A 22781-nucleotide genomic window follows, 5' to 3' on the forward strand; every position below is an offset into this window, starting at 1 on the left:
CCACCCAAATAGGTCCACAGAAGACACAGGGCTCTCTTCATGCAGTTCATTGTATGCAATTCAGTACTGAATAACACACTTAACTGCAAATACCCGGATATACCGAACATCTGAGAATAAAGCCACCGACTACTGCTGGCTGAAAATCTACCCCAAACTCATAAATTAAGAGGAATTTTCAGCTGAAGTTGGACTGAAAAGAAGAGAACAAATTTAGGAGTGGAACCACTTTCATTATTGGTTATTCCTTAAATGTATAGATTCAACCACCATGAATCAGGGTTGTCAAATGATTAATGCCATCTGGGTCCTTCCACAAGGGTGCGCTGCTGAGCCACCCCCTCTATTCCTATGGGTGGCTTAGCATTTATCACAAGGTAGAGAATGTCCCTGCAAGTTTTGTCCCATTCCTGTAAGAATCTAGGAATAGCCTTACTGGGGAGGACCAATCCAGGTCACTAGTACCTGGCCAAAACCCAAGGAGTAGCAACAAGCCTCAAACACGTATGATTTTACAGTGTTTGAGGCTTGTGCAGATGAGGACGGAGCTGGCAGAATAGGGGCAGGGGCAGGAAAAGAACTGCTGGATGGGAAAATGAGTTCCCACAGGGACGGGGGAAAATTTGTCCCTGTGTCATTCTCTATTACAAGATCTGTATGGGTTGTTTTGGGGCTTTTGGGTTGGTTTTTTTTAGCACTTTCTCAGTCTCTACTACTTAGGAGAGGAGTTCACTAATTGGTTTTGTGATGGATTCAGACTGATCCTTTGGAATTTGTGAAACTTTGCATTCAACTCCATCAAACCTTGGACGGGATTTAATCTTCTCTCTCTTAATGCAGCTAAGACTGTAATTTTGTCTTTAATCTAGATCCGGTTTATCTATCTTTCCATTATCTTAGTATTAATGACTTGCCTAGCCCAATTTTAAATGAAGCTAAGTATTGGGGGATTTATCTTAACTCCAACAACGTTAAAAAGAACCATTTCAGGCATGTCATTTAAGTTCCTTTTTAAAGCTTTGATTATAAAGTCACACGGATGAAATCAAATATATTAGATTGCTCTAAACATTTTTATGGAAGGGGAGGGTTGCATGTATTTCTTATTGTATGGCGGCACGACCCCAGTATAAAGGTGGTTTGGGTCTCCTGAACCTTCGCCATTTAAGCATTGGTTGTGCTATGAGGCATATTAATGATTATTTGAGGGGCACTGAAGACTTCACGAATATACACTTGGAGATTGCTTGTTTTCACAGAGAACATTTCAGTGCATATTTGCATTCTATACCTTCAGCTCATCCCACTGCTCTGGCAGTTAGGGCTCACTGCGAACCTTTGCGCCGGACTTGGTGCTGGGTTTGCGGGTTCCATGGTGTCGGTGCTCGTGTGTCTCCCTGCTTGCCTATCTGTTTTAATGGGCAATTTCTCCCTGGGATGGAGAGCTCTCGGTTTAGGGGTTGCACTATATTCTAGCTTCTTTGGGGCGGTCTAATTGTCAAGAACTTTTGTCCTCAGCCTATACTTTGGGCTCCCAGATGAATGTACCCCTCAAATTTCATCATAGACATTTGAAGGATGAAACCCCTATGTTTGACCATACAAAATTACAAATCTCTTGGTGGGTTTGCTAGATGATAATGTCTTGCAAGCTATAAAGGGTTTACTTACTTCTTTGTGAAAATATGTGTATTTCTGGGAATTGCATTATATAAATTGGTTTTTCGTCTTTATTTTTCCAGGTTTCGCCCTACATCAGCTTGTCCTAAGTGTGGTCCATTGGATGCACACGTGGGACATATGTTTTGGGCTTGCCCAACTATTTCCGATTTTTGGGATGGTATTTTTTTTCTTTCATTGGAACTATTTGGAGGATGACCACTCGGCATTCTCATCATCCCAGGCAGAGGGGTTCGAGTGCTTTCCTCAAATGGTGTACCTTGATGGGTGAAGAAGCATATCTCTCATATGCTTGTCCTAATTATTTTTCTTTTGTATTTAATCATCGTTCTGTCAAAAGAGGAGGAGGATTGGCAGTAATATTCAGGGACTCATTAGTGACAAAGGTTGATAACTCTACAGGGTATGCTTCAATTGAATATCTCCATCTTACCATACATTCAAAACCCAAAATAGACGTCTTACTAATTTATCTACCTCCTCCAGTTAATTCAGAAAATATTGTTCTTCTACAATCTTTACTTTTTGAATTTGGTAGTTCATCTTTAAATCCACTAATTTTGGGTGATTTCAATATTCATTTCGAGGACCATCAGAATAACTTCACCAAAACCATCCTTTCTTATATCAATCAATTAGATTTATGTTCATTAATAAACCAGGCAACTCACCAAGCAGGTCATTCTATAGACTCGGTATTAGTTCCTCTCTCAGAAAAGAATAATTTTACATTTAATCATTGCCTTCCAGTCCCATGGTCAGATCACTATCTGATCTCTCTAACATATAATATCCATAGCATTGACCATAAAATTAAACGCCAAACAATTAGTTATAGAGATTTCAAGGATCTCTCATCCAAATCTCTACAAGCCGCATGGGATTTTGACCTCTCCGAATTCTCCCTTAGCGCAATAGATGATCTAAACAATAAATGGAATATGGCTATTCAAACCACATTAGATACCCTGAGTCCGATTCAAACTAAAACCATCTCTGCCCGTAAAATTTGTAACCCATGGTTCTCTGCAGAACTTTTACTTCTCAAAAGACAATTGAGAACCCTTGAACGAAGATGGAGGAATAATAAAACTCAAACTAATTTTACATCCTTCAAAGAACATTCAGAATTCTATAAAGCGAAAATAAATCAAACAAAAATGAAATATTATTCTGAGAAAATATTTAAAGCTAAAAACCCTTCTATTTTATATTCGATTCTCAATAATATCACACCTAACAATAAAAAACAATTTGATTTAAATAGTAAAACTCCCACTGCCCAAGAACTCTCTGACTATTTTAATGGAAAAATTTCAAACATAAGGAAAACCTTTAATAATGCTAATGATCAAATGGAATTAGATCAGATTGACCAAGATGTATTATTTTCAAAATGTTCAAAATTTAAAATACCGAGCCTTAAGGAGATTGAAATTACTCTTCAAACTCTGAATATCAAAAGTTCAAAAGCAGATTCAATACCACCATTTCTTCTTAAAAAATACTTTGACATCTTTGGACCATGGATTCATGTATTAGTAACAGAAAGTTTAAAACAACAAACAGTTCCACTAGATTGGAAAAAATCCTTTATTCGACCTATTCTTAAAGATAAAAATGCCAATCATGATGATTTGTCTAATTTTAGACCAATATCCAACATTCCATTTTTAGCAAAGTTAACAGAAAAAATCGTCTTTAAGCAAATTTCAGAGTTTGTTGAGCAAACAAATGTGTTACATCCTAATCAAACCGGTTTTAGACAACACCATAGTACAGAACATTCACTAATTGGTATGACAACTTCAATTCAATATTTCTTGGATCATCATCAATCGGTGCTTTTAACATCTCTTGATCTCTCAGCAGCGTTTGATACGATTGATCACGAATTACTCCTTGCTAGACTTCAATCTATTGGGGTTACAGATGATGTTCTAGCATGGTTTACATCTTACTTCAGTAATCGCACATCTACAGTAATCTTTAATGATTCTTCTTCTTCAATTTCACAAATATCATATGGGGTTCCTCAGGGATCAATTCTTTCACCTTTACTTTTTAATATATTTTTGGCACCTCTGTTGACATTATGTCAATCTATAGGATTTCATGTTTTTGCCTATGCCGATGATATTCAATTATTGTACCCTCTAAATAATAACAATATAAAGGAAATTCTGACAATTAATGAGAAACTGGAGCAAATTCATCATTGGCTGGACAAAAACAGGTTGGCTCTCAATATTAAAAAAACAAACATCATGTTGTTTCCTTGGAAGGAAAACTTTTCTTTAGTTACTCCTATTATGATTCAAAATACTCCTCTTCAATTAGTTAAAAATACTAAAATTCTAGGAGTAATTTTTGATAATAAACTCAATTATCATGATCACATTAGTAGTATTGTTAAAACCACCTTCTATAGATTGCGGAAAATTCGATCTATTTCTAAATTCCTCTGTCCTAGAGCACTTAATATTCTTATTCACTCTCTGGTGATGTCTAAAATCGATTACTGCAATTCATTATTTACAGGAATTACGTTACAAGAAATTAAACGTTTACAAATTATTCAAAATGCTTCTATTAAATTAATAACAAAATCTAAAAAATTCGATCATGTGACACCACTCCTTAAAAAGGCTCATTGGCTTCCAGTCATACACCGAATTACACACAAATTATGTACTATTATCTTTAAAACATTAGAAAATAAGACTCCAGCATTTTTATTCAGACTACTTATTCCATATTCTGTTAAAAGAACTTTAAGATCTAGTGAACGGAATCTTTTATCAATTCCTACGTTAAAAGTAATCGGCACAAGAAGACAATTTATCTTCTCATGTACAGCTCCCCAGATCTGGAATGCGCTTCCTATGTTTTTACGGGAGGAGAAAGTGTTTGGGAAATTTAAAAGCGAATTAAAAACCTTCTTGTTTAAAGACGCATTTGCAAATTAATTAAATTTTATTATACAGTCTTACTCTAGTTAATTATTTTTTTACTCATTTTTTAATTTCCTTATGTGTTTTCCCTTTATGTTCTTTCTTTACTATAAAAAATGTATTTCTCTTCCTCTTTCCCTTTGTTTTTGTTATAATTGATAAATTGTATGTAATGTTTTCGTTTTCTTATGTGTATATTTTATTGTACATCGCTTAGAAATCTGATTAAGCGATTCAACAAGCAACCTAATAAACTTGAAACTTGAAATGGATCCTGATCAAGTAGCTTGATGTGGACACACCTTCCTTCTCTCTGTGGAGGACACAATCGATTTACTTATTGACTTGGGAACGCCGTGACATTACTGACTTCTCCTCTCCCATGGCCTTGCATTTCCAGGTGACCTGGGAGCCTTTCTGGAATACTATGACTCCATTGGCAAGGAGTCGAATTTTGAATTGTTGACTGGCCCTCATTTTTAGGATTAGTATTGATTGTTGTGATATGTTTGTATCTCTTTTTCTGGTCGTTTGTAATTTGTACATGGAAAATTTTGAGTCCTGTTTGATCTTCAGTGTCTGCTGTACTGGCTTGGATTTTGACTCAATAAAAAGCATTGAAACATAACACAAGAATAATAAAACGTAGGAACACAATTCAAAGGAAATCTTTGGTAGACCACACGATTATGAAGAAACACAAACTTTTTTCCCTTATGTAAGGCGGAGTGGAGGTTACTGTATAACACAGTGGTACTCACTGAACTTTGTCACTGATGTTATAGTTAGCGACTGACTTAGGGCTGCTTTTAATAAACAGTGGTAGAGGTTTCTCCTGCGGGCTGGCGAGGAAAATGCTTCGACACGCCTGCGAATTCTATGAGCGACGGAACACCATGCCTCACCAGCTCATAATAAAACAAATTGTTTATATAATTGTTTGCTGACTTTTAATTATTTAAGTGATTCATTCCATGGAATTATTTATTTATTGGTGGGGGATTTTGGAGTTGTTGGTTTTTTTTAATAGCCATACTATTGACATGACCTATGTATATGATAGGGTCTCAGTTAGAGAATGAGTTACTGCCAGGATAGGGACAAATTTGTGTCCATGTCAATTTCCTCATCCCCGTGAGTTTTGTCGCCGTCCCTGACGCTGCCCCATTCCTGTAAGCTCTGCCTTAACCGCACAAGACTTGAACACTTATGATTTTAAAGAGTTTGAGGCTTGTGCAGATGAGGGCGGAGCTTGTGGGAATGGGGGAGGGACAGGAAAAGAACTTACTGCAATGCCAAACTCTATAAGTAGCTCAAAACTCAATAGTTAGATTAAGCTACAAACGCATCTCGATTCGAACATCTAACTCCAGTTCTTAAAGCCCTGCATTGGCTCCATGTGTCCAATGTAGTATTTCAACATTAATCCATTGCGCAGTAAATAACGAGGCTCCTTATGCAATGCAGCGGCTTTAAGGATTTATGTACCATCAAGGGTTTTGTGCTTGGCTTATAAATTTACTTGATGTTCCCTATTTTCTGGGTACCGGGATCCAAACTGTAGAACATGCTACCGAATTCACGCTGATTTAGAAGCTGCTCCGATATCGGTCTTGCCTTTTATGGCCAGAGTAATGGAGAAAGCTGCGTATAGAGGAGAATGACTATTTGGTTTTAGAAAGAAGCGTTGGCAAGCATGGATGAATTACGCCTGGGAATTGATCAAGGGCATTGCTTTTGCACATTTCCGCTGTGTTCGATCGATTCCCTTGACCTGAATTGTTAAAAAGCTGGGAATTGCCGGAACAGTGTGAGAATAGTTTCAGTCTTTCCTAACTAATATGTGTTCGAAGCAATTGTAAAGCGTCATCTGAAGTTTTGCTCTCATGAGGCATTCCACAGGGATCAGCTTTATATTTAGGCCCTTTAGGAAAACTGCTGGACGAGATGGGCGTCTCTTCTAGAATAGACGTTCAGGTTTTTTCCAAGATCCAGGAATGGGGGGAGAAATTGGCCCATGAGTTAAATGCTTATATGGATAAGATGCAGTCGCTACCTCCCTTTCATGTCTTCTCTGTTCTCTCCCTTCGGTACCAGTTTGTCTTTATGTCTTTAGACTTGAAATGTGTAATGCTTAGGAAACTAATAAGCGGAATATCAAATTTTAAGAAAAACTTGAAACTTGAGTGGATTTACACTGACTATTAAGGTATTCTTGATGCAAAATTATCTCTGACATCACAAGTGGCGAGAGTTGGGCTGCTTGCGGATTTTGCTATGCCAAAGTTATCTCAGCTGAAGAATATTTTATCTAGTTGGGATTTTAGACAGGTTTTGTCGAAGCTTGATTATTGTAATGGCATCTATTCGGACATGCCTTCGGTCCGTATAAATGCATTACAGGCTGTTCAGAATTCAGAAGCTAGAGTTTTGAAGGCTACATCCAGTTATCAACACATTCCTCCTAGTCTGAAGAAGCTTCACTGGCTGCCAGTTCGCTTCCGTATACAATTTAGAATTCTGGAATTACCTTATGGACATTGTATAGGCCGACCAGATCATTGAGGTCTAAAAAATGTTTACTATTGGATACGCATACAAGGGAGGAAGCGAGACAGTGAAGTTTTGCTTTTGTATTGTGGGCCCTGATTAATGGAATGCATTATTAAGTAAAAACATAAGGCTAGCCTTACTGGGTCAGACCAATGGTCCAGCAAGCCCAGTAGCCCGTTCTCACGGTGGCCAATCCAGGTCACTAGGACCTGGCCAAAACCCAAGGTGAAGCAATATTCCATGCAAGCAGTGGCTTCCCCCATGTCTTTCTCAATAAGAGACTATGGACTTTTCCTCCAGGAACTTGTCCAAGCCTTTCTTAAAACCAGAGATTTGTTGAAGTAAAAACACATTTCTTTATACTGATGTAAGAAGGTCATACTTACTTTGTGAAATGCGACTCTTCTGGTTTTATTTTAAATTATTGGGAGATAATTATGTCATTGCATCTTATGTATGTGTATTGTGAGCAGATTATAAATATTTTAAATTAATAAATACTATATCACTCAAAGATCCGGGACATGAATTCCTTTATTCCAGAGAAAAAAGACCCGACACTGTCAGCGTTTCGGCTCTTAGCCTGCCTCGGGGGTCTTTTTTCCTGCTTCTCTGTTCAAACTTTGCTTAGTTTGTCTTCCCTGACATTTACCAAACCCCCCCATGCTGAGTTATTTGTTATTCTGAAGAAAGATTTTTACGGCTCTATGCCAATTCGTTTTTGCGTAGGTCCTCCGGCCTTTATTTTATGAATGTAATTGTTTATGATTTCTGGAACCGAATTTGGCAATATTTTCTTTGCACTCTCTTTGATGTTTTATGTTATTGTAAAATGCTTAGAACTTCCGATACATTTCTTAAATAAATAATTATATAACATATATAAACATGCAATTAATAATCTAACAGTGAGCATTTTGATGGATAAACCAAACGTTAAGATGTCTAATTTAAATGAAGATTCACTTAATATAGTATCAGGAAACCAACCAATAAATTAGTAGCAGACATTATCTACAATGGATCCCCCACTGGCCCGATAAGGGATACTGGTGTATCCAGACACACGGTTCCACCAGCAGCCCTTAGTCAGTAAACCAGTGCCCAAAGTCTCCGTATTTTGGCCCAGTTAACCAGTATGAAAATGCGGAGATTCCAGGCAGTGCCTTGATGCATAGAGCCAGCGACAGAAGGCGGACACAGCGCTAAATACCACAGACATCACACAGTACAAACCCCTAAGGATGTTCAATTCCTAACCTGTATTGATGGAATAATAAAGCTTGACACCAAGGAATCTGGAGTCTGAATGCCATTTATGACTCCCAGATCTACCTCTCCACATGAATCCAGGCCCATGTCTCAGCCTGCCTAGACTTATAGCGCCACCTAGAGCTGAATATCTCCCTTCCACTCTCATCCTCCCTGTAGCCTCAGGGTCATCTTGTACTCCTCTTTCTCTACTTCTCCACTCAGACCCAACAAACTGCTAAAGCCGGTCGCTTCTTCCTCTATAATACTGCCAAAATCCAACCTCTCCTAGCGCACTCATCACCTCTCCTTCGATTACTGCTTCTCCGAGATCTTCCGCTCAACCAGCTTGCTCCCCTTCAATCCGTTCAAAGTTCTGCCACATGACTTATATTCCACTCACATTACCCTTCTCCTCAAGTCATTTCATTGGCTCCCCATCCATTTCCAAATACAGTTCGAACTAGAGAGTTGCGAGGGACAGAAATCCCACCCGTCCCCGTCAGGAATTACCTCCATCCCCGCCCGTCCCCATAAAAAGCAGCAATTCCTTCTGACAGGATCATCAATTCCACAGTTTCTTTTGCTGTTTTCCTTGTGGAATCTCTTTGGTGGAACCCTTTTTTTGTTTTCTGTTCAGGTAATTAACTTATAAACCCCCTCTTTTACTAAGGCTGACGTCAGTGACGTGTCCATTATATTATATCAGTGGTTCTTAACCTGGGTTCGACCGAACCCCAGGGATTCGGTGAGTCAGATTCGCGGGTTCGGCGGAGGTCAAAACACACCTCCGACTCATATAGCGCTTCGGTCACGTTCAATCATCTATCAGTTATTCAGTGATTTTGATCAAGACTGATCGTGTACTCGGTTTCTTGATCTATCAATCTGTAACTAACGCCTTATATACATCAATCAATTCCTGATCAAAATTTGTGATTTAACTGATAGATGATTGAACGTGACTGAAGCGCTTATGATTCGTGATGATACGCCCCACTTGTCCATAATTGGCTACAGGTGATCACGCAACATCGCTTGGCCTATCTGTGCTGCAGGGGATTTGATGCGCACAGTAGTTGAATTGTAACTGTTGTGATGGTACGTCGTGTGATACCTATCTTAATATTTTAATCCCTCTGAGAGGCAACAGCAGAAGTCACACTGATTTGCAGTAAATTTCATTATTATGTTGTTATTATTATTCGAAATATAGGAGAACTTTTTTGTTTTCAAAATTGATATTATTTTTTCCCTCACTGTATACCTATGTTTTGAATTTGTAAAAATCATATTTTATTTTTCCAATAAAGAAGGGTTCGGTGAACACGCATATGAAACTGGTGGGGTTCAGTATCTCCAACAAGGTTAAGAACCACTGTATTATATAAACGAACCCTGCTTCGAAAGCCTTCCATCCCCGTGGGAGTCCCGTTGGCTAGAGGGGGGTCCCCGTGGGCCAGAGGGAGTACCTTTGGGAGTCCCATGGGTTAGGGGGGATTCCCGCGGGACCCCCGCAGGACCTGTGGGATTCCCACGATCCCCGTTCCTGTGCAGACCTCTAGTTCGAACTCCTTGTAATGACCTCCAAGTACATTCACTCAGCAACCCTTCGATATCTCCTCCTATGCTCCCTCCCACGAACTCCGTTCATCAGGCACGTCCCTTCTATCCTAACCTATCCCCCTCCAGACTCCATCCTTATGCCTGGAACAGAAGCTCCATCTCTAGCAGTGTTCAAATCCAAACTAAAAGCTCACTTTTTCAAGACTGCTTTAATCTGCTAACTCCCACCCATCTTAAAATGTCCATGTCCACCTTACCATTCTCTCTGTGAGAAACTCCCAACACCTATATGTCCCGTTTGTCTGTCTAAATTAGATTGTAAGCTCTTCTGAGCATGGACTGCACATGGACAGCACTGCGTACGCCTTTCAGTGCTTTAGAAATGCTAAATAGTAGAAGTAATGTTGAGAGAGACAAGATGTTTCTATTCACAAACTTGGAGCTGGTTAAACGTAGAGCTATGGAAAGTAAACTCTCCAGTGAAGTGACACTCACAGACTGAGAGCAAGAAGAGACAGATGCGAATTGCAACATGGAATAAAAGTCAAAAGAACCATACGGTCAGTATATAAATGCAAAACCCAAGATAACCCTTAAACAGTGTGGATGGCTGTGTTAAACCCACTGCAACCTCCAAAAACAAAAGTGGGGAAAGAGAGACCCTCACACTCGAGTCGTGCAATGTGGGGCTTAATCTGTGACAGGTCTCTCCAAAAATACTCCTCTAAACAGCATGTACGGAAAATCTGCAGCCAAATCTTTGTAAACACAGTTCAAACAGAACCCAAAATGCAACACAGCCATTTCACGAGTCCAAAAATCCCAAATGATAAAGGACGTTGCGGTGACTTAACCCAGGCTTCCATACTGTAAGTGTTTCCTTGAGTTAATGGTGCGCCGATCAATTGCTAAGGCGCCCCTAGAATATAACGGGGACCTTAGCATTTAGAACCGGTTAGCGCTCCGGTTAGTAGCCAGTGACTTATGTTCAATTTGCTCTGTTGAAGGCTGGCAAAAGAAAAAGAGCTGCTAACTCAGATCAATAAACAGGTACATGTCGGGCTAAGGCAATCACGTCGAGGGCCAAATGTTCTTGATTAAGTCTTAGTCGAAGTCTAGATCCTTCCTTACCCTTAGACACCTGGAGCGCGGTGCCCTGCTCCAAACGAGCTTTCACACTGGCCCTGGGACTGCAGCGTGGTGAGGAGCTGGGAGTGGGGCAGTGCGTTCAGGCGCTCAGATGCGGCACATGAAGTGGCCAGGGGGGCTGGATTCGGCCCCCGGGCCTTGCGTTTGACATGTGACAGCGGTCGAGCCAATCAAGAGACTGTCAGAATGTATGTTTATTTTATAAAATTTCAACAAAATTTTGGAACTAAAAAAGAGGCATTTGGGTCACTCAGGGGTCCCATTCTTCCCTGCACTCCTCACCAATGAGCCTCTGTACCCTCAGCCCCATGGCCTTGGACGGTTTTTAGCTCTCAAATGCCCCTTCCAATCCACACCCCCAGTACTATCCCCACCGCTGGCTGGCTTTTAGCAAAAAAAAAGGTTCTGGGGCTCTTTATCTACTTTCTGTTACCTGTCTCCGCAGAGGGATCCGCTTGGTCAGCTTGTGTACCGCTGGCTGGCTGCCAAAGTCCGCTTTCTTCGTGGAGGGCTTGACGCGACACACGATGACGATGAGCGCCATGCAGGCGATGATGAAGAAACCCACACAGTAAATGATGATCTCCACGTAGTCTGGGGATACGTGGCTCTCTTCCTTTTTCCCAGTATCTGCCACATGTTCAGATGAAGAACAAACCAGACCACTCAGTTAGCAAATCAGGACAAAACAATCCTTCGTTTACAGAAAGATTTGAGGAGAAAAGAGCTCCTGGAGAGTTAAGCCTTTGCACACATGCATGCACACTCATTGTACGCTCATACCTGCCTCTCACACACACAGGCACGCACGGGTTCCATGCCAAGCCTTTTGTGATCTGAAAACTAACTTATTTACTAGAAAAAGGCTTTTAAACACATTACACAACTGGCAGCTTTTTCTTCCTCTTAACGTATGCCAAGAGCTTTGCAGCCTAAGTCACCCCACACCAAGGAACTGGGTAAAGGACAATCTGACGATGGGAAGAACGCAAGCCCAGCAGTTCAAAAGAGGTGGGGGAGGATCCCCGTCCTGCTCCGCAGTGCGTCAGGATAGAAGATGGGGAAAGCTTAAAGGATGAGTCTTCAGGAGGGAAAATCCAGAAAAGGACTGGCTAGAAGAGCCCACAAAGCCAGTCATTGAAGCAAGAAGCTCTTTGAGAAAAAGTGACTCCAGAGCCAGGAGCAGACCCATGGTTTAAATCAACACGTTTATTGGGATTTATGATTCGCCCAAGGTGGTTCGGTTTTAACAGAAAACTTACAATTTTGTTAACCGCTTAACAAAAGCAAAATGACCAAATAGAAACAAATAGTCAACAAAGTAAATGTGAAATCAGCACATTGAAACCTAATAGGAGAGTGTGGCGCAGTGGATAAAGCTACAGCCTCAGCACCCTGGGGTTCTGGGTTCAAATCCCACACTGCTCCTTGTGACCCTGGGCAAGTCATTTAGGGACAGACAAGGAAAAATGCTTGAGTAATTGAATAAATTCATGTAAACCATTCTGAACTCCCCTGGGAGAAATTCAAATAAGAAAGATGTAATACGATGTCAGCATAATAGCCCTATGAAACACCTAATAAGCACATATCGGAACATTCGGAGAACACAGATATGACGCTAATGCTTATCATATAGCCGAGGGGCCAAATGGATGGGTCGGCAAACTCAAGGCAAGTTGTTTATACGGTTAAAGAAGATTTCAGGAGTTGATCTAAGTTACAGCGAGTCCAGGCGCAGAACGCGCGGACTGCCAGGCTTTCACCTGCTTCCTGAAGTAGAGGTACTCTGGAGTTAGACGTAGCCCCCCTGGGAATAAATTCCAGAGCATGGTGAAGGCTCGCTGGTAGGTAACATATCGTGCCATCTCTTTTGATGAGGGTACAAGTAGTGATGCTCCTCGAGAGGACCTCCGAGGTCTCAAAGGTGTGGAAAGGGCTAACTTAGTCTTTAACTATTCTGGCCCATTTTATCTGAGGACCCTTTAAGGTACTGGTAAAGAGTGGATCTCAAAAGAGGGAAGTGCTAAACTGAAATCTAAGGCAGCTTCTGCTAATCCTCGTGCAAAGACCTGATCTTTTGTACTGGGAGAGGACTGGGAGTATATCGCTGATTGAACTGAGCTCTAACAAGAGACTGAAGATGCTGAATTGCTGGTCTAAGGCAACACGGAGGCCAGCTAAAATCAGTGTTGTGAAAGGATGACCTGAAAACAGACATAAGTGTTAAGCTATGTGGTTGCAAGGCAGGCCTAGCTGAGAGGAGGTGCAGAGCAATAGCCCAAAAGATCCAACTAAGAAAAGACCAAATGGAGACATCTTAATTGCTTGAATTTGTTCTTTAGTGGTATGCAAAAGTCTGGAACCACTTGTGAATTTTGCATTCTTTCTACTTTTTGACCTTTTATTTTTTTTTTGTAGTTATAAGGGATACATTTGGGTATTAGAATCAACTTTTTATTCTAGCTTTGCCTTAAATGTCTGAGTTTGTTTGTTAAAGTGGCCACGGAAATTGAGTAATGTACTTCACTGTCTAAAAAAGTACATACAAACATCATCTATGCTTCATTTTCATGTAGGTGGCCATTTTGTGTGTCAATGATGCCTCAGTATTTGGTGGGCCACCCTCTATTCTCGATCACTTGTCTGCGCCGTGTCGGCATTGGGTGAACCAGTTTGATGAGGTAATCATGGGTGACAATGTGGTTCCAGGCGGTGGTGAGTGACTCAATGAACTCACATTTTGATGTTAGATGTCACCTTGTGCCACAAGCTCTCAATCAGATTCAGAATCAAAGACGCTTCTAGTTGATTACCGGTTTGGAGCGATGGCAAGATGTGATGTCATCTTGGAACAGGAACTGGCCCGGAAATAGCTACTGAGCTGATGGCATCATGCACTTTTGTAGTACTGTGATGTATTTGATCCCATTGGCCATTCCATCGGCGATGTGCAGATGTCCAACACCACTGACAACCCTGCAGCCCCCAACTATGACCTTCAAAGGAAGCACCTTTTCTCACATTTCATATGTCCAGCAGGAGTGTTTCTGCTCCCACTCCATCCAGTTTAATCTTTAGACCAGTGTTTTTCAACCTTTTTTGGGCAAAGGCACACTTGTTTCATGAAAAAAATCACGAGGCACACCACCATTAGAAAATGTTAAAAAATTTAACTCTGTGCCTATATTGACTATATATAAAGTAATTCACTTGAGTGCCACCGCCGCCATCGGGAACAGACCGGCGCCAAGTTCTCCCTGCTTCTCTTCCCCGCGGGGCCGACCAACTCTCGCCACCCGTCGTCAATTCTAACGTCGGAGAGGACGTTCTAGACCAGCCAGGCAGCGATTGGCTGGCCCAGAACGTCCTTTCCGACGTCAGAATTGACGCGAGTGGCGAGAGTTGGCCGGCCCCACAGGGAAAAGCAGGGAGAACTTGGCGCCGGCCTGTTCCCGATGGCGGCGGTGGCACTCAAGTGGCTAAAGAGCCGCAGTTTGCCGGCCTAGGGACAACACTGGAGGGTGGCCAGCTGTGCACCCCCTTGGGACGTAAACCCGGGGTGGGGCAGACCGCCCCCCCCCACCCTGGTATGCCACTATCTGTACCTCACTCCCTCCCTATGACCAAAAATTCTCCTTTCTTCTATTCCCCGTGTACACAACCATCTCTTTCCCTCCCTTCCTCTCTCCAAAGTCCATGCCTTCTGTGTCCAAACACTCATTCCCTCCCCCACCTCAGCATCTCTTTCCCTCCCTTCCTCTCTCCCAAGTCCATTTCTTCTGTGTCCAAAAATGCATTCCCTCCCCCACCTCAGCATCTTTTTCCCTCCCTTCCTCTCTCCCAAGTCCATTTCTTATGAGATAGGATGGTGCCCACCAAGCCAAGGATTCTGGCACAGCTTTAGATTCGCTAAATGGATGACAGAGATTCAGATTACAAAGAATGTTGGCCGAGTCATACTGGGGCTAGAACTGGGTACGAGGGAGACAGGAGAAGAATTGGGGTTTTATAAACAATCCAAATTCTCTATCCAGAGTGGACAGAACAAGTATCTGCTCCAGAAGCTTGGAAGAAAGCCGATTTGATCATCTGAAATAGTAATAAAAGAGTTTATGAAACAAAGATCCTAAAACATTAAGAGCAGGACTTATGTCTTCCATAAAGCGTGAGGAAAATTCCGGAAGGCTGAAGAAAGATGCCTGGAAATGTCAGATGAACGTGACCTACAATCTGAATGGTCTTATCACCCAAAGAGGAAGGATGGGTTTGGTCTTCGTAGCTTGTTTTAAAAAGAAATGTAATTGCTTGGCGGCCTTCCTCCTACAATCTCTGCCCCAACAACACGTGCACGTCACATCTGGCACTCACAAGCCCGCTCTCTTCTCACACACAGCCCGACTTTTGGACACGACTGGGGTGTATGCCACCCACGGACATTCAGGCACAACAGCTCGGCAATGCAGCAAGACTGGCATCCACATACAGAGAAGCTTTTGAAAGCACTAAAGACAGGTGTGTAAAGGTGGAAGCGACCGAGTGGCAGGAGAGTCACATTCACCCAGCAGCAGGAAAAACAGACAGAGGCGCTGAAGAGCAGTAGTTTGAGTACAGAATTTGATTAAATGCGAGATTTAGCTGAGGAACTGCATCCTTTGCCCCCTTGCCACAGCAGCAGACTAGAAATCAAGGCGGCTTTTGCACACATGCTGCTTCTGAGCTCAACGGGCATCCTTCCTATCCAGGACTCTGGACCCCAATTAGGAAGCCGGCTGTAGTAGGGCCTCCTTCAAGAATGAAAATAAAGAAGCAACGTTGGATTTGCATTTTTAAAAAAGGGTTCTGTTCCCTACTGTGAATGGCAAAGCAGATCTCTCGCTGGGATTTTCAGTCTGCAACGAGCCGAAGGAGGAGAAGAATTTCTCTCAGCCTAATCACAAAAAATCCTTTCTGAGCCCAGGAAGGTGACAGGAGGCCAGCGAGGCAGAAGCAGCATGTACAGCCCTCAGTCAAGGAGGGTACGAGGGCAGGAGGGAGGAGTATATACCTGGCAGAACCGTCAGCCATGCAGAGTGATAGGAAATCCCGATAGAATTACCCGCCAAGCAAGTGTACTGCCCTGCATCCTCCAGAGAGGCATTCCTCACATAGAGCACCTCTATCTCTTTGTCTGTCATGTTAACACCAGCAGCCTAGAAAGGAAGGGAAGCCAGAAAGAGGGGAGAGAGAGAAAAAACAAACACCAGAGAGTGAGAAGGTCTTGTGGACCAGGGACTCCCGAACCTTCACGCCCCATCCCTGGCTCAGCCGAGAGGCGTGGAGGCTGTAGAGCAGGAGAGCGGACCTCCTTTCTTCCCCATCCACAGATCAGGAATCAGCACCAATGACCCCACCACCAGACTTATTGACACCACCTGGAGAAGCATGCAAGGACACGGCATGGAAAATACTCCCACTGGACCCTGCATCCTGTCAGCCTTCTGGGTTGAGAACAGAAGGGGAAAGCCTCTGGTGTTGCCCTGCTTTTCTCAGCATCAAGTTTTTGCTTTAGGACAGGGGTAGGCAATTCCGGTCCTCGAGAGCCAGAGCTAGGTCAGGTTTCAGGATATCCACAATAAATATGCCTGAGATAGATTTGCATCTCAAGGAGGCAGTGCATGCAAATCCATCGTGGAGATCCTGAAAACCTGACCTGGCTCCGGCTCTCGAGGACTGGAATTGCCTACCCCTGCTTTAGGGATTCAAAGTTTCCTTTCTTCTCTGCCTGCACTCACCAAGCTGAGTGCCAGCTCCGCCTTTGCCCTTTGGGACGCTTGTGTTTTCCTTACCGGCGCTCTCATTACTAGCCCCACTGTTAAAGTCTTAGATACTGACCGGCAAAGACCAAGCTGCTTTGCTTCCCACTCCTGTGAGATCAAAATGAGGTTTATCTTCTAGTTCTCCACCAAGCAATAATTCCAAAGATTTATTCACAATTTCATGCTCTAAAGTCTGTAAACCGTGATAATGAGGGAAGGAAGTGAGCGATGCAGCAGCAGGATCCCATAGCATTTGGCACTTAAAGGTTTGAACATTTTCCTTCTTAAACCAAACATTTCCAGCCCATCTCTCTTAAAATATACCCTGGCCTTGTAGGTGTTCAACTGGCAAAACGTCATTTCAGATTCAGGGCAGAGCCGGACCAACTGGTTCCCCGGAGCGTCTGGAGTTAATCGCTCAAAGGTGGAACCTGTGGCCACCGAGCAATTCAATCCTACATTCCTGGGACACCAGCCGAAATGGCAGGCGAGAATAAACTAATTCACACCCTAAACCACTGGGAAGAGGTAATGCAACACCAGAGGAAGGAGCTCAAGAGAGGCAAAAAGAAAGCAGACAGCGGAGAGAGAGGACACACGACGGGAACTTTTCAAGGGCTGAAATGTGAGCACAACACAAATGTGCATTAAAGGGGGTTTTCCTGGCCCCACCAGTCACTAGCTGTCCTTGGCATTTAACTGCTTTAACATAAGACACAGGCTCGCCGGACCTCTCGCTCTTGTGTACAAAGGATGGTGTCCCCCCTGGAGTTTTAACTCCAAATTCACCCAGGCTGCCAAAGCAAATTGGAGGCAGGTGTGTTCCAGTATATGGGAGAAACAGGTTGGGTTTTAGCAATAGGGGAGGAGAGAATCACCACCCACCGCCCTGAAAGCCACCGGAGCCGGTGGACCAAGAGGTCAGTCTTATCCCACCTCTTTCTCCAGCAGGTCATTCTTAAGGTAAACAGTATGGATCAACGTCCATCCTTATGAGGGCCCTTCCCTTCTAGTCCGGACGCTGCCTCCTGAACTTCAAGCCGATGACCCGGTCACTCTCTGTCCTGGAATCCTGAAGCCCTAACTCACCTGCAGCCCAGGTTTCGCGCTACCTTCATCAGGGATCATTATATTTTCATACAATACAGAAAGCAAAAGAATGAGAGTGCAACCAAAGAAAACAGGGAGAAGAGACCCCAGAGGCAGGACGTGGTGCAGAGCCCCCAGCGGGAGGTTTTCTATGGCTGCTGGCATAATACCAGCTGCACCAACTAGAGACAGGGAAAGAATGCACCAGAGACCACCAGAGACATCTCCCAAGCGGCCCAACTTCCCAAAGCACCGACAGTCCACGCATGCTGGCGATGGCTTTGTTACCTGCGAATGCGGGCAGCACAGTGAGCCAGGCGGACTGGTTGACCTCCCCAATATAATTGGAGACCTTACAAATATACTCTCCAGCATGAGCCTCCGTCACTTTATAGAGTTTCAAGACCTCGGCATTGGTACTATTGATCCCCGAGTGCTGGAACCAACAACACAGGAGAGAGATGTAACAGCGAGCCTGCAACCCGGACTCTGCGTCACGCTCGATGTGTAGCTCTCAGCGCACAGGTAAACCAAGCACTGCGGACCGCATTTCTTATAGGCAGAAAATTGCTGGAACGCAGTGCACTAGCTCAAGTTTAAACCCCAGGATGAGAGCAGAGCATCTCACGGACATGGACTTTTACTACAAATAATCAATGCTGGAACTGTCAAAAGGAAGAAGCAACAAAGTTGTCCTGGGAGACTATTACCAGTTAGCTGAAACCAGAACTGTGGGCTGTGTCCCTTCCCCTCTCCCTGGAGGAGCCCCGTCTGTCCCTCTGTCTCTAAGGAGAATGGGAGAGATGGAGGGATAGATGTGGCTTCTTCAGGGAGAGGGGGAGGGAGAGCTGTCCTTTCCCCACTCCCTGAAGGAGCCACGTCTGTCCCTCCATCTCTAAGAAGGGTGGGAGAGACAGAGGGACAGTTGTGGCTCTTCCAGGGAGAGGGGGAGAACTCGCATTAACCATTCTCTAATAGGGGCAAAATATCTGAATATTTCTGGAACATATTCAATTGTAGGGGGCAGGAAAAGTCCCTGCTTATAAGCAGGAGAGTTAAATGGACCCCTTTATCTGACTAAGCGGACTTGCGGCTGCTAGAACTGCCACTGAATATACCTCAATGAGTTGGCCAGATACACTTAGGGAGCTGTTTGGGCCGATCCAACCCATCTGACCAAATTCTGCCCAGAGAACATTTAAATTTCTGCTTTTGTCTGGCTGACACCAAGAGTTGCCAACCAAAGCCTTTCCAAAGGAGCCCTCATATGGGACCTCGCTAAGGATGACAATGTGTATTGAGAAAAAGCATGCAGGACTCCACGGGAATATGTCCGATAACCACTGGGGGCTTTTCACCCTGCTGTAGGAATCCAGCGTGAAGGAGGAGAACCAGCCCAAGGTGACCTGGTATGCTTTCTCTGTAAACAGAGGTTACGCCCAGGGATTGTTGACTGCTGAGGGGACCTCTCTGGCTTTTCAGTGTTTTCCAAGTGAGTCCTGGAGAACCCCCCTGCCAGTCGTGTTTTCAGGATATCCAAAATGAATAAGCATAAGACTTATTTGCATTCAAATCTCTTGCATGCATATTCACTATGAATATCCTGAAAACCTGGAGTGGCGAGGGGGCTCTCCAGGACCGACTTGAGAAATGCTGCTCTAATCTCAGCAAGAGACGCTTTACTAATTTCACTGAGGCCTATGACAAAAGGAAGTCAGTCTATTCTGGCTGGTTTGAAGGAGCATGAAAAAAACCCCATGTTTTACTCAGCATCTCTGCAACAAACTTAGGGACTCAGTACTCAGCTGTTTTTCTCACTGCCAACAGCATTATTCCTGGATATTCGCAGCAGAGACCTGTGTGGGCTTTGCCTTTGAATATCCAACTGTTTTGAAAGTGTTAAGACTTAAATTGATATTTGCCACTTAAGCAGCCGTAGGTTAGCACATAAGACTAGGACAGACTTTTATGCCATTAAAGGTCTGAAGCCAGTGTTGATGCTGCCCCTATGTAGCCGCTTTTGAGTTTGGCGCTAGCCATGATGTTTAGCGGTTAAATGCTGGTCAATATTGGCGGCTAGCCCCAACCAAGCAATTTAACCAGATAGCAGCCAGCTAAATCACCTACTATCTTTTGCCCCTGAAATATTAGGGATCTGGAAGGGGCCCTGCAAAAGTCCAATCTCTATTATGAGACACTTCCTAGATTACAGAGAGGCACTTAACGTCTCTTTGAGCACGAGTGGACACTGTTGGCAGTACTAATCTCTTGCAGGACCCAGAGCCGGTGTCAGGATAGAAATTTGGAAGGGAGCTTCAAAACCTCTATGTTCTTCAGGCTGTATCGTGGGCCCTGACGGTATATTTCAAAAGATTCCTGCTTTAGCAAAAGCGTTCTCCTCAGCTCAATAATGCAATCCAACCGCAGTCCGGTATTACTGTGAAGAGGACCCCAGGGTCCAGCACACACAGGACTGAGTTAGTCTCAACACTCAACTGAGGTCCAGCAGGCAAAATTAATTCTCATTTCCGTATTCAACTGTATAACCAATAAAAGGACACTCTGCATCCTCAAGAGCGTGATGGCATCGTCTGGACACTTACCTTCAACACCTTCAGGTACGGAAGCCCATCGGGGCCAAACTTGCTGCCGTTCATTTCGATATGCTTCAACCACTGGATATGTGGCTGTGCATCACTGTACACTTTGCAGACAAATTCTGCATCTCCCCCCACCACAGTGGAGGCATTGGCAGGCAGCCCAGCTTGCAGGATGGGTCTATGTGAGGATCGCTCTGGCAAAAAAAGACAAAACAACAACATTAAGAATAGCTACAGTATCAAGAGAGTGGACCAAACCCCAACATATAAGAATTGCCATACTGGGACAATGCAAAGGTCCATCAAGCCCAGAATCCCGTTTCCAACAGAGGCCAACCCAGGTCCCAAGTACCAAGTTCCAGAGCTGAGATTGTGATGTCATAATGCCTCATTCCACCAATGCCTAAGAGCCAACTCATCAGTGATGTCACAATGGTTTGACTGTCCTATAATTGGCTCACATAAGAACATATGAATTGCCGTACTGGGACAGACCGAAGGTCCATCAAGCCCAGTATCCTGCTTCCAACATTCACATCCTTTGTATAACCGAAACATGGTTATCTGACGGAGATGAAGCCTATCTTTCCTTTTGCTGTCCCCCTAACTACGATTTTATTTGGAACCATCGCCATAAACGAAAAGGCGGTGGACTAGCCATTATCTTTCAAAAAAATCTAATTAAACTTCAGGACCAATCAATTATCAACTCCACTATCGAATACCTACATTTCAAAATAAATACAGTAAATAAAACTGACTTTCTTCTGCTATATATTCCCCCTCCAATGGATTACTCTAAATTATCATTGCTTCATAATCTACTCTTTGAATTTTGCTCAGCAGCTAACTGTCCAATTATACTGGGTGACTTTAATATTCATTTCGATAATCACAATAACCCACAAACCTTGGATACCATCAATTTATTCAAAGATTTAGACCTACAAACACTGATACACGAACCTACCCATCAAGCCAAACATACATTAGATATGATTTTAATCCCGGCTTCTCATTCTTTACCCCATTCTACTCCCAATATTCTTTCTATTCCCTGGTCTGATCACTGTTTAATCTCTTTAAACCTCTATCTCCCTCATCAAAAGATATTAAACCATTTCTCCCAAGCCAAAACAATCTCATACAGAGATTTCTCTCAATTAGAAAGTTCAGATATCTCACCTATATTTAGCCCTTCTATTATTATTCCTTCATTTGAATCTATCGACGACCAACTCCATTACTGGAACTCTCATCTAGAATCCATACTAAACACTAAAACACCTTTAATTACAAAAACAGTAGTCAACAGCACAAAAAAAAACCCGTGGTACTCTAAAAAGCTCTCTTTAATAAAAACTCAACTTCGTGCTGCAGAAAGAAAATGGCGCTCTGCTAAAACACCCATTAATTTACAAAAATTTAAGGACATTTCTCTTTATTATAAAAGTGAAATTTCACAAGCAAAAAAATTTTACTATAACAACAAAATCCAAAAGACCAAAAATTCTTCTGTTCTCTTTAATATTCTAAAATCGGTTAATCCGGAAAAAAAAAATAAAACCACATCAATGCAAAAATCGATACTAACATCACAAGAACTTGCAGACTATTTCTGCCAAAAGATATTAAAAATAAGACAAACTTTCTCGACCATCACATCTACCTCTTCTGTTTGTGAAAACTTAACCACAGATAACCTCATACCAACAGCCAAATGCTTAAATTTTAGAACTCCAACTATAAACGACATTGAAAGACATCTTAAATCAATTAACTTAAAAAGCACTCCTACTGAACTTATTCCGCCGTTCTATTTAAAGAAATATTTTTCTTATTTTGGTCCATTTATTCTATCACTTATACAAAAAAGCCTTTCTTCTTCTACTGTTCCCACCACTTGGAAATCCTCTATTATTACACCAATCCTAAAAAACTTCAAATCCAGTCCAGATGACTCATCTAACTATCGCCCCATTTCAAACTTACCATTCCTAATGAAATTGACAGAAAAATTGGTTTTTGAACAGCTTTCGGAATTCATCGAATCCACTAATGCATTACACCCCAACCAAACAGGTTTCCGAAAATATCACAACACAGAATACTCTATGATTGGTCTAGTTACAAACATTCAT

At 42.8% G+C, this 22781-nt stretch overlaps 1 protein-coding gene across 10 annotated transcripts in view; it reads right to left on the reverse strand.

Moving 5' to 3' along the window:
* Positions 1-22781, reverse strand: part of FGFR2 (fibroblast growth factor receptor 2) — a 205246-nt gene that overhangs the window by 30730 nt on the left and 151735 nt on the right. For 3 of the 10 annotated variants that reach the window (XM_033941234.1, XM_033941231.1, XM_033941226.1), the window contains 3 exons: positions 20644-20834; positions 16201-16345; positions 11581-11783 (listed from right to left, as the gene is read on the reverse strand). In XM_033941234.1, the coding sequence (XP_033797125.1) occupies positions 11581-11783; positions 16201-16345; positions 20644-20834 (539 nt within the window). Of the gene's footprint in view, positions 1-11580; positions 11784-16200; positions 16346-18328; positions 18477-20643; positions 20835-22781 lie in introns of all 10 variants that reach the window. The other 7 variants (XM_033941232.1, XM_033941230.1, XM_033941225.1 and 4 more) reach the window with 4 other exon arrangements.

The sequence above is a fragment of the Geotrypetes seraphini genome, chromosome 4 (assembly GCF_902459505.1).
Source record: "Geotrypetes seraphini chromosome 4, aGeoSer1.1, whole genome shotgun sequence".
Taxonomy (NCBI): domain Eukaryota; kingdom Metazoa; phylum Chordata; class Amphibia; order Gymnophiona; family Dermophiidae; genus Geotrypetes; species Geotrypetes seraphini.